Source organism: Amia ocellicauda, chromosome 8 (assembly GCF_036373705.1).
Source record: "Amia ocellicauda isolate fAmiCal2 chromosome 8, fAmiCal2.hap1, whole genome shotgun sequence".
NCBI lineage: Eukaryota > Metazoa > Chordata > Actinopteri > Amiiformes > Amiidae > Amia > Amia ocellicauda.
This window is the reverse complement of record NC_089857.1, coordinates 32257786-32275444: the sequence shown is the minus strand read 5'-3', so window position 1 is coordinate 32275444 and position 17659 is coordinate 32257786. Positions and strand designations below refer to the sequence as shown.

General features: G+C 35.6%; 1 protein-coding gene across 2 annotated transcripts in view; it reads right to left on the bottom strand.

Moving 5' to 3' along the window:
* The window catches only part of agtpbp1 (ATP/GTP binding carboxypeptidase 1), a 56943-nt gene that overhangs the window by 36635 nt on the left and 2649 nt on the right, over nt 1-17659 (bottom strand). The window contains exons 3-8 of one of the 2 annotated variants that reach the window (XM_066711069.1): nt 11216-11346; nt 7238-7305; nt 6219-6282; nt 1669-1815; nt 684-815; nt 418-511 (exon numbers count right to left, since the gene is read on the bottom strand). In XM_066711069.1, the coding sequence (XP_066567166.1) occupies nt 418-511; nt 684-815; nt 1669-1815; nt 6219-6282; nt 7238-7305; nt 11216-11346 (636 nt within the window). Of the gene's footprint in view, nt 1-417; nt 512-683; nt 816-1668; nt 1896-6218; nt 6283-7237; nt 7306-11215; nt 11347-17659 lie in introns of those variants that run through there. The other variant, XM_066711070.1, reaches the window with a different exon arrangement.

Genomic DNA, 17659 nt, shown 5'->3' with positions numbered 1-17659 from the left:
TCTATGGAAAGATGAAATTTGCAGTCTGGAGAAGGCACCCATCAGACCTGAGACAGCTGGAGCAGTTTGCTCAGGAAGAGTGGGGCAAACTACCTGTTAACAGGTGCAGAAGTCTCATTGAGAGCTACAGAAATCATCTGATTTCAGTGATTGCCTCTAAAGGTTGTGCAACAAAATATTAGGTTGAGGGTCCCATCATTTTTGTCCATGCCATTTTCATTTGTTTTATTATTTACAATATTATGTTGAAAAACAAAATCAAAAGAAAAGTCTGATTTCTATTAAATATGGAATAAACAATGGTGGATGCCGATTACTTTTGTCAGTTTCAAGTTATTTCAGAGGAAATTGTGCATTCTTCGTTTTTTGTGGAGGGGTACCAACAAATTTGAGCACGTCTGTACATCTGATACGTACTTCAGAAGGTTTGTGTTCTTCTTGCTGAAGGGTCCAATTATTTTAAACATCAGCTCCACAACTCCATTCTTGCCAAGTGACACAGCATTTACAGCTGCATATGGAGGGAAATAAACTTTAATTTTAATAATAAAAACATAATGATTGATACCTTTGACATATTCACTTGAATTCAGCAGAAGAAAGGATCAGTTTATGTCCATAGCATAGAAGGCATCATCAATAAACTGTAAAAAACACAAAACACCCCCATCTGACATACTTACAGTTGCTTGAATAAACCCGTAGAACCTGCAGACATGGTAAAAGCAGCTTGTTATTCTGCAAGTTTTGCTTCAGCAAATTTAAGGTAATATTCAGGGCTCCATTTATCCTGGCTTTGATGCCAAATTTCTTGTCTGTTCAGAAACAAGAAACAGCTCAATAATTGTACAATCCTTGAAATTAACACAAACACGGACAGAATAAAATAAGAAAATAGAAATGCAAGGGTGCATTAAGTCTAAACATTGCAGTTCAAAACAAAACAAAAAATGTTTTATGTATAGCCAAGATGTTTAATAGAGAGCATTTGTTTAGGACATGAGGACAAACATTATTAAATTGTATGAATAATAAATCACAGCTGATCAAGTTTTCCAGTAAACTGTTGCTCTGATGTTGCAATGCAACTAAATATCCACTAGAGTACACTATAATACTTCTTTTGGATGACAGAAGGAGAACGTTAAGTACAACCACAGAGGCTCCTAAAAAACAGTGGTTAATCTGGTGTGCAAGTAAATGCATTTTTTATTTCTTCACGATTTCTGTGTAATAATATTCTAAATTAAATGTGTCGTTTACAGGCAAGTGGTTAAGGCTTACTTTCCACGCCACAGTGAAGAAAACTATTGTCAAGGTTAAAAGGTTATTGAACAGAATTTTCCAACTGTAATCAAATTCATAATTGTTTACAGCTGAAAATAGCAAAATTGCAATATCACCATCCCCTTTTTCAGCAAATTTATAAGCTTAGATATTTTAAGAAAACTGCAACACAAATATAAATTATGCACTGTGGACTTTACACCAAATCACAAAGATCAAACAAGAATGTACAAATTGTTCAGATAAACGTTAGCCATATAAGCACGTTCTGTTCAAGCCATCTGCAGAAAGGAAAGCTTCAAAACACATATCATGTCTCCTCGATACAATATTATTCCACTGATGGATTTTCCTATATTGTGTCTATATGTAAGTCACTACCTTTTGGTCCCACTTTGGCCAGGATGGAGTGCAGCTGCACCATCAGTTCCTCACTGGGTGGGGAGTCTCTGCTGGCACTTAACAGGAGCTGCAGGAGGATTGGGGTCCCCCCCTTTGATACCAGCACCCCAACTCTCCGACCACCTCCTGACAAAGGTCCAAATCACACTGTCATCAAAGTCTCATTGCTTTCATTACATCTCAATCAAAATCTGAATGGCAATTGACTGAGATGCAAAAACAAAAAAACAGACAAATAAGTAAGTAAAGCATAAAATATTAGAAATATCAACAGACAGTCTGCACACTAACTTACACTCAGGTAATCTTTGCAGTATGTCTATTCAATATATTACTCCTGTTTTGTTGTGAGACTTTGAAAATTAAAACAACACACAAAACATTAGTACTATGAAGAACATGAAAAATAACAACACACATTTTTATTCTTTTTTTTACCCTACAATATTCTTTGCTTTACTATTGAATATCATTCTGTTTTTTCATAAAAGAAAGCATTTGTATTTGCTTATTAACTTTCGTGTTTTAAGATTACTTATTTTCAGTAAACTCTGTATTAATGGTTCCCAATCACCAGTCCATAGATTCTATCCTGCACCAAATGTGCAATCTCACTGATGTCAAATCCATGTCAAAAAAATTCTTCCACATTTTAAGAAAATAATTTAAAATGCTTCAAAGTGTTTTGTTTTAGTATTGCATATTTAATTTGTAATCTGGTTATATCTGCAAATCATATCTTATACAAATACCAGTGCTAAAGATCTCTCTCTTTTCTCTAATTTTCTGTCTGCAAGTGTATAATAGTATATTTATGCTTTTAAGAGTTAATAAATATACAGATAGTATCTCTTGCACAAATAAATATGAATCTACAGCATAATGTGTTCTCCAGAACTACTTACACCAGTTCAAATACATTCTGCTGGCCTGAAGATTAGGTAAGCTAAGAAAGATGAAGACATACTTTCTCAATTTTCCTAATAAAAAGTTTACAGGAGTATTAGTGTAATCTTGAAGCCATCAATAGCAAACAGCCCAGTTCAAATTGATTATTTAGGGACCTACAGCGAGGGAAAAAAGTATTTGATCCCCTGCTGATTTTGTACGTTTGCCCACTGACAAAGAAATGATCAGTCTATAATTTTAATGGTAGGTGTATTTTAACAGTGACAGACAGAATAACAACAACAAAAATCCAGAAAAATGCATTATATTATATCAAAGAAGTTATAAATTGATTTGCATGTTAATGAGGGAAATAAGTATTTGATCCCCTATCAATCCGCAAGATTTCTGGCTCCCAGGTGTCTTTTATACAGGTAACGAGCTGAGATTAGGAGCACTCTCTTAAAGGGACTGCTCCTAATCTCAGCTCGTTACCTGTATAAAAGACACCTGTCCACAGAAGCAATCAATCAATCACATTCCAAACTCTCCACCATGGCCAAGACCAAAGAGCTGGCCAAGGATGTCAGGGACAAGATTGTAGACCTACACAAGGCTGGAATGGGCTACAAGACCATCACTAAGCAGCTTGGTGAGAAGGTGACAACAAGTTGGTGCGATTATTCGCAAATGGAAGAAACACAAAATAACTGTCAGTCTCCCTCGGTCTGGGGTTACATGCAAGATCTCACCTCGTGGAGTTTCAATGATCATGAGAACGGTGAGGAATCAGCCCAGAACTACACGGGAGGATCTTGTTAATGATCTCAAAGCAGCTGGGACCATAATCACCAAGAAAACAATTGGTAACACACTATGCCGTGAAGGACTGAAATCCTGCAGCGGCCGAAAGGTCCCCCTGCTCAAGAAAGTACATGTACAGGCCCGTCTGAAGTTTGCCAATGAACATCTGAATGATTCAGAGGAGAACTGGGTGAAAGTGTTGTGGTCAGATGAGACCAAAATCGAGCTCTTTGGCATCAACTCAACTCGTCGTGTTTGGAGGAGGAGGAATGACCCCAAGAACACCATCCCCACCGTCAAACATGGAGGTGGAAACATTATGCTTTGGGGGTGTTTTTCTGCTAAGGGGACAGGACAACTGCACCGCATCAAAGGGACGATGGACGGGGCCATGTACCATCAAATCTTGGGTGAGAACCTCCTTCCCTCAGCCAGGGCTTTGAAAATGGGTCGTGGATGGGTATTCCAGCATGACAATGACCCAAAACACACAGCCAAGGCAACAAAGGAGTGGCTCAAGAAGAAGCACATCAAGGTCCTGGAGTGGCCTAGCCAGTCTCCAGACCTTAATCCCATAGAAAATCTGTGGAGGGAGCTGAAGGTTCGAGTTGCCATACGTCAGCCTCGAAACCTTAATGACTTGGAGAGGATCTGCAAAGAGGAGTGGGACAAAATCCCTCCTGAGATGTGTGCAAACCTGGTGGCCAACTACAAAAAACGTCTGACCTCTGTGATTGCCAGCAAGGGTTTTGCCACCAAGTACTAAGTCAAAGGGGTCAAATACTTATTTCCCTCATTAACATGCAAATCAATGTATAACTTTTTTGAAATGCGTTTTTCTGGATTTTTTTGTTGTTATTCTGTCTCTCACTGTTAAAATACACCTACCATTAAAATTACAGACTGATCATTTCTTTGTCAGTGGGCAAACGTACAAAAAAGCAGGGGATCAAATACTTTTTTCCCCTCACTGTAGGTAGGGTAGTGTTTATCCAGGTTTCAAGATATAAGCCTAAATAATGAATCTGTATCACAATATGTTATGTGTTCCAGTAAGAGATGTCTTCATACAGTAATACATATTTACAACTGAAAAATGGGCTTGACAATCACACAAAGTTAACTATATAAATAGAACATATACCCTACCGTTCAAAAGTTTGGGGTCACTTAGAAATGTCCTTGTTTTCGAAAGAAAAGCAAATGTTGTATCCATTAAAATAACACAAAATTGATCAGAAATACAGTGTAGACATTGTTCATGTTGTAAATGACTATTGTAGCTGGAAACGGCTGATTTGTAATGGAATATCTACATAGGCGTACAGAGGCCCATTATCAGCAACCATCAGTCCTGTATTCCAATGGCACGTTGTGTTTGCTAATCCAAGTTTATCATTTTAAAAGGCTAATTGATCATTAGAAAACACTTTTGCAATTATGTTAGCACAGCTGAAAACTGTTGTGCTGATTAAAGAAGCAAGAAAACTGGCGTTCTTTAGACTATTTGAGTATCTGGAGCATCAACAATTGTGGGTTCGATTACAGGCTCAAAATGGCCAGAAACAAAGAACTTTCTTCTGAAACACGTCAGTCTATTCTTTTTCTGAGAAATGAAGGCAATTCCATGTGAGAAACTGCCAAGAAACTGAAGATCTCATTGTACTATTCCCTTCACAGAACAGCGCAAACTGGCTCTAACCAGAATAGAAAGAGGAGTGGGAGGCCCCGGTGCACAACTGAGCAAGAGGACAAATACATTAGTGTCTAGTTTGAGAAACAGATGCCTCACAGGTCCTCAACTGGCAGCTTCATTAAATAGTACCTGCAAAACACCAGTCTCAACTTCAACAGTGAAGAGGTGACTCTGGGATGCTGGCCTTGCAAAGAAAAAGCCATATCTCAGACTGGCCAATTAAAAGAAAAGATTAAGATGGGCAAAGAACACAGACACAGGACAGAGCAAGATTGGAAAAAAGTGTTATGGACAGACGAATCTAAGTCTGAGGTGTTCGGATCACAAAGAAGAACATTCGTAAGATGCAGACCAAATGAAAAGATGGTGGAGGAGTGCTTGACATCATCTGTCAAGCATGGTGGAGGCAATGTGAAGGTCTGGGGTTGCATTGGTGGTGGTAAAGTGGGAGATGTGTACAGGGTAAAAAGGATCTTGAAGAAGGAAGGCTATCACTCCATTTTGCAATGCCATGCCATACCCTGCTTGATTGGAGGCAATTTCCTGCTACAACAGGACAATGACCCAAAGCACAGCTCCAAACTATGCAAGAACTATTTAGGGAAGAAGCAGTCAGCTGGTATTCTGTTCATAATGGAGTGGCCAGCACAGTCACTGGATCTCAACCCTATTGAGATGCTGTGGGAGCAGCTTGACCGTATGGTAAGTAAGAATCAGCCCATCCAACTTATGGGAGGTGCTTCAGGAAAGTTGGGGTGAAATCTCTTCAGATTACCTCAACAAATTGACAACTAGAATGCCAAAGGTCTGCAAGGCTGTAATTGCTTTCATTATTTCTAACCTAGACAATGACTATATTTCCTAATCAAACTAATTTCATGTATGTTTTCATGGAAAACAAGGACATTTCTAAGTGACCCCAAACTTTTGAAGGGTAGTGTACCTTCCCAATTAAGTTTATATTCTGTTCTACAATGCATAATCAGTTTCAATGACTGTAGCTTACATCAAACTTCAATTTGTATTTCATTTCAGAAATATCCCAGGGTAAATGAGTGTGGAAAGTTAATTGATTTATTACAAATTAAAACAAATAACTGTTAAAGGTATTGCTAGTCTAAGAAACCATGTGTGTACTTACCCACAGAGACCAGTTCATTTAGGATGTATAGTATATTCAGTGTAGTTTGAAGGTCTCGACAATTCTGGAAGCAGAAAAAGGAATACAGAATCCCAGGCAGGTAAGTCTATTACAGGAACAAATGTGCTGGAGTTGATAACCAAGTGTGTGGAAAAACTATTTGTTACAATATTTAAACATTCAATTAAATTCAACAACCACAAATTCAGCACATACAACATTATTCATGTATCTTTTTGATGTAAACATTTGCAGTATATAACACACACTTATATATATATATATATATATATATATATGTGTGTGTGTGTGTGTGTGTGTGTGTGTGTGTGTATGTGTGTGTGTGTGTGTATTTGTATATGTCTGATCCTTCATTTATTTGATATATCTTTCACATTCACAACACATTGTAGAATAGGGATAAGAATATTAAAGTTATCTGAACGTGACTCTACTCAGAAAATGGACAAGAAGAAATGCAAGATCTCACCATTTATCTCACTTATATTCCTGTTCTGGTGCTGCATGTCAGGTAAGGTTTATTAAGCATTGCATAAAGTATGCTTCCTTTGTCAACCACCTAAAGTCATCAATCTGACAATTGTTGGCACATAATACAGTGCTGCAATTTGTAACATATGACCAATGCTGCCTCCTTACAATTACTGTTGTGGTGAAGGCACCATCTAGTGGATAATTAAGACAAATTACTTGAAATTATTAATCTGTGATAATGCATTCAGAAAATTCAGTGAGTTTCAGTACTGAAAATTACCCAATTGATCATTATCACAGACATGTAAATGCTTCACTTCAAACACTGGCACTAATTTTGAGTCTTGCCTTGGTATTAACTTATATCAACCAACATTCAGTTGTGTTGAAAAATGAAGACAAGCTTCCAGATCATTTTTAAGTTAAGTCTACTATTTGGTTAGGTTTCAAATACTAAATGTGGGAAGAGATTCTCTTAATATTATTAGCCACAATTTTTAAATTCATTTGACTGAGAAATGTACCTCTAATGTTGACAAGATTACTTCCATCCCATTGGAGCCCTTGGTCATCACTTCTTTTCTCGTTTTCTCTGAAACAAAATGTTAAAAAAGTAGGCCTATATGTTAATAAACAATACAAAATGTGAAGTTTTTCAAAACCGTAGCTAGACACATTACAAGTTTTAAAAGTACCTTGCACACAGAAAAAGGGTTGATGTAACGTGTTTTGTACCCTTTTCGTAGTAGTATTGAATAAACATTGAATAAAAAAACTATGCAACATCCTGCTTTGGCACTTTTATAAGACTTAATATGAAATGCAATCATAAAGAAAAATGAAAACAGCGTAGGAAACTGCAAAATGAGAGACTACGTAATAAACCTTTATTCAATTCTCCACCTATAAAGCATAGAAAACCCCTGGGTTTCATATATCTTGAGCGAATTAGACTGCATCACATAGCTATATACAATACTAATTCCACCGTCATATTAAACTTGTGTAAAAGGATTAGTGTTCAGATTCTGATATGCATTTTACTTCCATTTTATAACTGAAGCTTGGCTGTGTATGTCTGCATATGAAATACCTTTTAAATATAAAAATAGTTCTGACATTTACAGTGAAAAGTGATACGAGACAGAAAAAATCATATTTCATACCCGATGGAAAGGCTATGTTATGTGAATGCATTTATGATAAATGTACATACATAAATCAATACATATATATATATACATATATATATATATATATATATATATATATATATATATATATATATATATATATATGGCAAGTACTATGGATACAGTGAGAAATTAAATGTTTTACTTTGCAAAAAATAAACTGGGGTGTTCAAAAGTAAAACGAAATTATTATGTCAAGTAAGTTCTATACAAGGACACACCTTTGGCAGTAGTTAATAATGAGAAATGTCTGTTGCTGGAGCACTGTCAACACATCTTATAAATATGTCTAGCCATGCAAAATGTTATCCATTGCATGGAAACCAAGTACAGGCAGCATCTTTGCCATCCAGTAAGCTGTAATATGAATGTCAAGACCTAATGTTACATACACTGGTCCATATTCCATGCTCTACATCAGTGATATGTCTGATCTTGGAGAGCCAATGTTAGTGAATAGGTCTAAATAAGTGTTTTCAACTATAAGGGATGAACCCTTCACTCCTGCCAACCCCATTAACTTAAAAACATAAACTTACTTTTAGTAAGAAACCTGAGCTTGTCTTGGAGCACATAGTTGGTGAATTGTGGCAGGAACAGATTTAATTGAATCAAATCAGAAGTTTATTCTTATGTATTTGCTCATCATTGTATTTTTCTCTTGGGTGACTTCTTCAAAATTTCATTGCACACCAGTTGGGAAACATTGGTCTAAATTCCATGTGAACAGCTTTTCAACATTTGAAATAGGAATAAAGCTGGAGATTAATAGTGTGTAGGGCATACCAGGTTTCTACCTGCCTCTATTGAATGGGGTTGATTCCAGTATCAGTATCCCAGAAGGCTCAATCACTGATAGGGTGACTATGACACTCAGTAGAGTTGGCGTCAGTCCTCCATACGACACCGAACCAATGTAATTTACATGTTCGCCTTCCACTGATTAAAAAGTGAATTGCTTCACAATAGATATTTAACAAAATGCATGTGTTGTCACCTTCCATTTATGCAGGGTCTGGGGCAGTTAATGAAGTACTGCAAACTGTAGCTTTTTGTTTCTTTTGCAACTGTTAAAAATAATTTGACCCATTTTCTAAGAATGACTGTTCCACAACTCATGGTAAAGGTTTTATTTATGAACAGTAGGCACAGTAATATTTTTATTTTGTGGAAAGTAGTTTAGGAAGAATAATTTGGGAACAGGTTGATTCAACAAATATATGGAATAGTTTTTACAGTGTGCTGACAAAATAGTAATGATTTTGTCAAGCTAACATTTTAAAATATTTAACAGGAGACTGCACTCTTGCCATACCAATTTTATCTACGAGGAAAACAGTGAACTGTTGCAGGAAACTGAATTTTAGGCTTTAACCTACAAACATTAAAAATAATGTTTAAATACTGTAGTTTTTAAATACTATTAAAAAGAGTGTTAAAGAAATTCATGAAATATCACTTTAAGTATCGTTAGTACATAAGACATGAAACTATAACATAACTTATACAGTTATATGCAATAATCCACAATACAATACTTTGGCTTGCTTAATAAAATACTGTAATATTTTATTATCTCATATTGATTGTTTTATTATTATACTTTTGCTTTCATTATATTTTTAGCCTCAACCAAATGCACTGAGGATATTATCTATGTAGACAACCCACCCCCCAAAAAAAGAACCCCAAAATATAATGTTTAAAAGCTATAACTTCCATGCTGTAATTCCATAGACTGATACAATATCTTCTTCTGATAAACCATCTGTCTTAAAGCAACATCAGTATAAAGAAAATAATGTAAGTTTTGTGAAGATTTCAATAGAATTGAAACTGTCCCAGCACATTGATGCAGCATGATGAAACAATGTATAAAGCATAATTAGATATGATAAAATAAGTGTGTATGTACCACACAAAATGTAAGTCTTAATTTATTAACATAAAAAATGACACATGAACCCAGAGTTTAAAGTATGAGACTTCAGCAGAGGAAAAACTGAAAACTTGGCAAAGTGATTGTAAATACAAAACAAAAACATGTCTATTAATTGTTTTTCATTTTTCAGTGTGCTCACCATCTTTGTGATCATCCAGTAATGTCTGGTATCTAGAAGTTCTAAAAGACCTATTCCATGAGTATTCCATTTCTGAAGGCAATGTTAAGATAACTCTGGTAAGAGTTTGAGGCACGACAAATGTTAGTTGTCAGTAACATTAAGAACCAACCATTCCCCTCTGAAAAGAGGAAACACTGAGTGACTGGCAAGTAGAGACCAGACAGTTGATATGAGTGTGTGTGCGTGTATGTGTGTGTGTGTATGTACAGCCAAATGCATTTTAGACATCTAATCCACGTACAGGTATTTGTACTTCAAATAGTTAACACCTTCATGCTGTAATTTTCCTATAATTACACAACCAAAGCATTGAATCACAAATATTAAAAAGTAAATAAAATAAATAATCAGGAGCAGGAGATTTCATTTATCCACAAACATCTGTCTCAGTGTATCTTCGCCACTGCAAACTTTTTTATTTATTCTTGCCATCTTTAGGGAATTCTTCTTGGTGGTTTAGGCCATTATTCCTTCAGTCCAGCTGTGATGCATTTATTTAATATGTATTCAGCTCATTACCATTTCAACCCTTCTGAAAGTTTATCACAGTTGGCCGAGTGCAATTCTTGAGCTGGTTAATAATAGACTTAGTGAAAGAGGTTTTCATCAGGTCTTGAATTTGTGAGGCACATATGTGAAAGCTGCAAGGGACGGGCAGGCTGATTAAAAAAATAAAAAAAGAGGGCAGGCAGAAATAGGGTAACTGTAGAGGTCATGACTTGGTGAGGAGGCTTCATATATCATTCCCCACAGTGTAGTAAACTGAGCAAACATGCAGTCTGAGTAGCAGTCTAGGGCTCGTATTTCACCACATGCGACAGCAGTCAAAATGTTTCCATCCCCTCCAACTAAACCGACATGTCACTCAAGGGCAAGTTCCCCTGGTAGGCTGTGAAGATAATTATTTAGATCCCAGTAACTGCACCAATGTACAAATCTGCAGTGCTAATAAAAGTGACATTTATTTTTCCTTTTTTACCCCCTACATGATGTTGAACCACCAGCTATATTTAATTAGTTGGTTGGGGGTAAAGTATGATGATTTCCAGCTTTTACTAGTGAAATTGTTTTAACACAGAATTACTCTTGAGAGCTGGCTCACTTACTATGAAATGAAATGCGTGATGTACTGTTAACCTGTTCAATGGAGTAATCTTGCAAAGACAACATTAAAAAGTTAGACTACCTTGTGTTTGGATGATATGGAGGATCTTCGATGTGATATGTCTCGCATTTTCCACATCCAGCACCACGGACTCTGCATTTAATTTCTCAAGTTGGGCAAGGAGAGTAAGGACCCGGGAATTACTGGGAACCCTGAAACAAAGCACATACACAATTAAATGAATTATTAACTTTTTGATGAACCAACCAGTAAATAGTTTTTTGATTGATTTATATCTGTGGCACATAGCAATAGATGGATAAAGAAGGAAGAAAAGAGTTGAAAGGCTTTCTTCCTTTCTGATCTTAGCTGTACAGTGTTCACTTAGGAGATCGGATCTTAATGCATCCCCTCATGTTAAGGATATCTTCTCCACTATCAGAAATCCCAATAGCAGCTGTGAAATCTGAGAGGTATGTGACATCCATTTACACTGGTGATGACTCTGATGTTATCAGTCTACTACACTAATAAGTTATGGAGATATACAAGTTAACAAAAAAATATTATATTTACTTGATGATACTAGTTGCCATGTGGAAGTAAAATACATTTTTTCTCAGCATGATATGTCACGACATATCCGCAGTAATTCGAGAGAGAGCATATAATGCTGAGGTTTTACACCTGCCATTATTTGGCAAGTTTTCAATTTTACATGTTTACAAATATATTTGATGGACTTGATATGGTCTGTATCTTTCTTAATTACTATAACAAAACAAAGATGTATAAACTGTGATTTTAGAAGAAGTCAGACCTTTCCGTTAAGACGTGAGAGATCAAGAAATGTTGTGATCAAGATGGTTAATTCTTATTATTTTGAAGAACTCTACGTACGCGTGGAGATTGAAAGAAGATGGCAAATGGCTCATTTGAAAATAAATAAATAATTAAATTAAATTAATCATTACATTATTACAGTATACTGTAATAGCGCTTCACTTTTTCCACATTTTGTTATGTTACAGCCTTATTCCAAAATTGATTAAATTCATTATTTTCCTCAAAATTCTACAAACAATACTCCATAATGACAATGTGAAAGAAGTTTGTTTGAAATCTTTGCAAATGTATTAAAAACAAAAAAACAAAAAAAGCACATGTACATAAGTGTGCTATTCACTCACACCAGAACTTTTCGGCTTAATGGATATGGCTAAATTCAAAAAACACAATCCTACACAGTTTTTCTTGTCCTATTCATCATCACTGAAAGCACCCATGGAAACTATTGCAATACATGTAGCTGGCATAAATCTTTGTGATAGTGTAAGCACTTTGGACTCCATCACTTGAGTTATTCAAATCAAAGGCTGACACTGAAAAATACAAAATACTATTTTTATCCCACTAAGGAAAACAAAAATGATTATGAAAGTAGCTTTAAACACATAGCAAATGTTCCATTTCAGATTCTGTATTAGGAATGATATTATAACGATACAATTTTAAAAATAAAACAGAGTTAATTACCTTTAAACACATTTAGGAAGCCTGCTAGTTCCACTAATAATTTACCACTGCAAGCAATTTAGTTATGCTTATATCACTGATTGTTCAGGATCAATGCATTGCCTAATATTAGTCCATATTTTCTACTGGCTCAGTGTGAGTAAGACTAAAATGAGCATCCTTTGTGCAGCACTAGTGTACCTCTGCCAAGTATTAATTATTTTCTAGGACTTCCATGTGTTTGAATTACTACAATGTGATGTATAGCATGGAGCATTAATATGTTGGAACATAACTGGAGAAGGAGTGATAATACTAAATCGTTATCCCTTATGGAATTCAAAACATTTCCCATATGTTTATACAAAAAGAGTTTTTCACCTCTGTATAATGACCTATACCCCCAGACTAAAATGCTTCCAGACCCAAAACTGGAATAATACAATCGGGATGAAGTTTTTTTTGCCAGTTTGCCTCCCTAGAGTTCCAAAATACCACTGTTTGACACATTATAATATGATGTAATTGTAATTAGTACCCAGTTGTTATAAATGTACATAACCCATAAACACATTTCTGCACATACAGTTATAAAGACAATGCTATTCATGTGTTTCATCAAGTTCAATGTCAGTAAACACAAATGTCCCTAACCACACTCAAACTCCAGAAACATTTGTATCACTCATATTTCACACTAGAGGGCACTATTATAACTTGAAACTTGATTTTGACATCACACTAAGTTTCACTTTGCGGTCTATTCAGAAAGTAATACTGTGGAAAAAGGAATAAACCAGACTAGCCAAATTAATTTTGGACTTTGCAATTCAGAAACGCAATTACAAAATTGAAGCATGTTAGTCGAGTAACTTAAAGAGATCCCATAACCTGCAAACAAGCAGAATTGATGTTCATGGGTATATGTGTGAAAAATGTTGTAGTTAGTCTACCAACCACAATATTAACAAAGAAACACAAACTGAAAATGACATAATAACATTTGTGGTTCTCTTTCACTGACCTCTGGGGGGGGGGACAGAACAATTTAACAAAACAAAAAGTGGACAACAATCAGTAACAATAACCACATGCTTACCTTTCTATGTTTGATTGGATTGAAGGATGTTTAAAACAATGGTTATAATTTAGTATTCGTCTTTTGAATATTAACTTGAATTTATTATATAAGGAAAAATGGCTAATGGTACAATATTACAAAGGCAATCTTTCCCACCTGGTAAGGAGTTCTCCAGGAGGTTTTACCTTATTTTAAATATGACATTAGATTTTTGTCATACAAAGACAAATTAACAAATTAATACCACCCACATATGCAAATGTGTAGTCTAAATGTTTTCTGAAAAATGTGTTGGCAGTGTTAGCATGGTATTAATTGTTGTTTCCTAAAAAAATACTTTCTAAATATTTTACAATACATTTCCTGAAATGTTGATTTTAAAATCGTATTTACATTTTCTGAAAACTATTTGAATTCTCGTGCTGTGGGAAATTAACTGAGGGAACTGGCATAACAAAGATCCAAGCATGTCACTGGAAAATAATTGCAGGATCATTCAGTACTCAAAAAAGGAGAATGTTCAGTAAACAGAGCCATGTGTGCATGGAACCAAATGCCTGGACATGTTCTTCAAGCTGACTACCTGGATTTATTTTAACAAAAATGGCTTGATGAGATTCTTGCATTTATTTAGCTACAAACCACAAGGTCTACTATTGTTTGTACTTTTTGTACTGTTCTTAGGATTTAAAATTATTTCCCCTGACATTTAGTTTTTGATGGATGTGAACTAAAACAAATACTACAAAATGCTCACAACATATAGTGAATGTGAGGGAAGTCAGCAGGAACTTGTAAACTGTACTTGTTAGTAGTGACTATGAAACTGAGTTCCACTGTCTATTTGAAAAATTAAATAAGGAAACTGACTCATGAAAAATTTAAATCACAAGCTGTGTAGATGAAGCTCTCTCTAATGTAGGAGTGCTGGATTCATTATAATGTATTTACATTAAGGTAGCCACAGTACAGTTAATTATTTATAATTATGTCAAGTAGCATCTAAATATTGAACATCTAGTGCAGTACACACAACATTTGAATGTCTGCCAAATTCCTTCCAAACATGGGACTATAGTATTTATAACAATTAAGCTATAGAACCATGTTGGTGTGCATTGTGAATACAACATATCTGAAAACCTTGAACAACCATGCTCCCTAGCATGTTTCCTCAGTGGGCTACACACTGATTTGAACACGGCATAAAGTAATTGTTATTTGTTTCAATTATTTTTCTAATTACGGAGAAACACTTGGAAAAAAAAGCATAAAATCACTATAAATCTGCAGCAGTAGTTACATTTTGTTTAACTAATCTGACAACCACGAAATACACAAACAGGCCAATTTAAAAACACCCAAATATATATTTACAATACTTGCATTCTAATTAACAACGAAGGATTAATAGATAATTGAAAATATAAATATAAATTATACCAATTGAAGGGGACTTTCACAAAACTGTTCACAAAATATCTGTGCAGCAGAAATACCACTATCAAACTCTGATAATGACAGGGTTTGAACTTCATAAATACTGCCAAAGAAGCATCATGCTTTATTGTCATGAGAGAGGAAATAGTTGGTTGGAAAAAACAAACAAAGGACATTCCATCCAGAACTGATAAACACTATAAGATGAGTCAATATAGAGAGAAAATGAAGTTTGTAGTGTATATCTCAAAAAACAATAGTTGTGTAAATCATATAAGCTGGGGGGGGTGAGACACATGACATAACATTCAGGTAGTCTGTCAGTGGCTGGCTTTGCTGGCGTTGTGGCTGGTTTTTGTTAAACAGTAATTTTCCCCACATTGGAAAGACTGTCAACACTTTGGCAAAAACTCAACCTTCTACATGATGACCATAAGCAGTGTGGCTTCCCCCCACCAAGAATACCTCCTCTGTGACAGCAGCTGCTTGTATATGCTACTACGTTTGATCGTGTGAAACAAATGCCTTATAAGTACGGTTCTAAGTGTTTATGTGAAGGATGTATAATTTACTGTGAATTTTCCATTGTATAGATGCCTCAACCCTGCCCCAGGTCATAGCCAAGAAAAGTCATAAAAATGTTTTTGTGCCTCAAACTGTAAACACTCTTCAGCTTGATAGTAGCCACACAGAATAAGAGGCAATGAAAAATAACAGAATTCCCTGTATAAAACTGTTCCAGGTCAGTTTATAGCCCTTCACAAGTCTAAGTGGCTTATACTGTAGGCGCTTATCCCAGTTTCTATTGCATTAAGTGGTCAGAGAGTACCAGACTGCCACTGCAGGTTAACCCCACAGCAAATACAGTTGGTAGCTATTTGACTAAAGCCATCAGGGTGAAGTACCTTGCTCAAGGAAAGGAAAACAGTGCACTGCACACTGGAATCTGCTACCCTCTGGTTATAGGACCAGAGCCCTAAACACTGCTCTAGACAATGTTTGTTTTTTGTTTTTGTTTTTTTAATCTAAATGTTTTCTCTTCTTTTCACCATCAAAATGTCAACCTTGCCATGAATTTCAAATTACAAACCTGTAACCTACTGCATCTTTATTTATAAGTAGTAGAAAGTGAATAAATTAAGCTAAGGTGTTTTGAAAGTTTAATGGGGCTCATATGGTATATGAGCATGTTACAAGTGACATAACCTTCAGAATAAATCAGTACAGTGTTAAGCCTCCTGTGTCAGGAGAACTGGTCTTTTGGTGTAGTGGGCTTAAAGGGGAACTCCACTGAAAATCCATAATTTCTCCAAAGGAGAATCGCCACTCGTGGGCACATTCCCACATTCCGCTGTAGTTCCTTGAATAAAATAATCATGTAAAATAATAGCAACAGTTCTGGGTGGTGAAATAAAGTTTTTTTTTATTACAAAGGAGTCTTTAGGAAAAATAGGGTGATGGGGCAATGGAATGTGCATAAAAAGGTATTTATTAATGATTTTCATTGCTTTTCTGATTTTCCCCATTGACTTACAGCAAAGCAGCTCCAGAGTTAGCACCCATGTGAAGTCATAGCCTATTTCTCGATGTCTGATTTCTGGTACATAGAATGAGCTGGACATTAATCCACAGAATATGTTTCTATTTATAGAATAACCTGAGAAATTATGGATTTCCCCTTTATCACTCTACTGGGTGGAGCTGCTGCGGTGTGGAGTGCTTGGAGGGGCGCCTGTGCTATGTGGTTCGCATACTGTACATACATCAACAAGAAAAATAAAAACATTATATAAAAAAAGTTGTCTGGGACTTTTTTCATACTTCTGTAAAAATCTAAATGGAACATCTACAAATCGAACTTGAAGTATACTATATCTATATATTTTGGCAACATGTAGTTGTAGCACTCAATTCCCCACCCTCCCTTCCATAACAACACAGTTCACATTGGTATTTCTGGCTATTGACCAATTTTCAATTTTCATATTATAACTGAAATTAAGGCAATTGAAAGAAGAAGCACACAGCATTGTTTGAATGGCTGAAGTCTTGATTAAGATGTGGTGTGAAAGTCACTGATTAATTCAAGTGTTTTACAGAGCAGTGTAAAACGCCTGCATCTGAAATGTGCTGAATGTTTTAATTTAAACTGAATGTTTTAGGCCCAGGTCCAGGTCCAGCTTCACTGATACATACTTTGTCAGCCCATACTAAATAATAAATGGCCTGATTTACTCCATCCTAACAAAACTGATCAATGCAAGTGAATCACCTGCAAACTATACTGACTCATTACATTCACAATCTATAAAATACTATTTGTGGAGCAGGGTTGACAATCCTCTCACTTTTTTCTTGGGCACAACTATGGAGAAAACTAACTCAGATGAGTAATCAAAATATCTATAGAATAAGATTTAGGTTTATCCTATTATTAGCTTCTTTGTAGTTTAATACATAGTAGTTGCAGGTGTAAACGTAACTTGCAC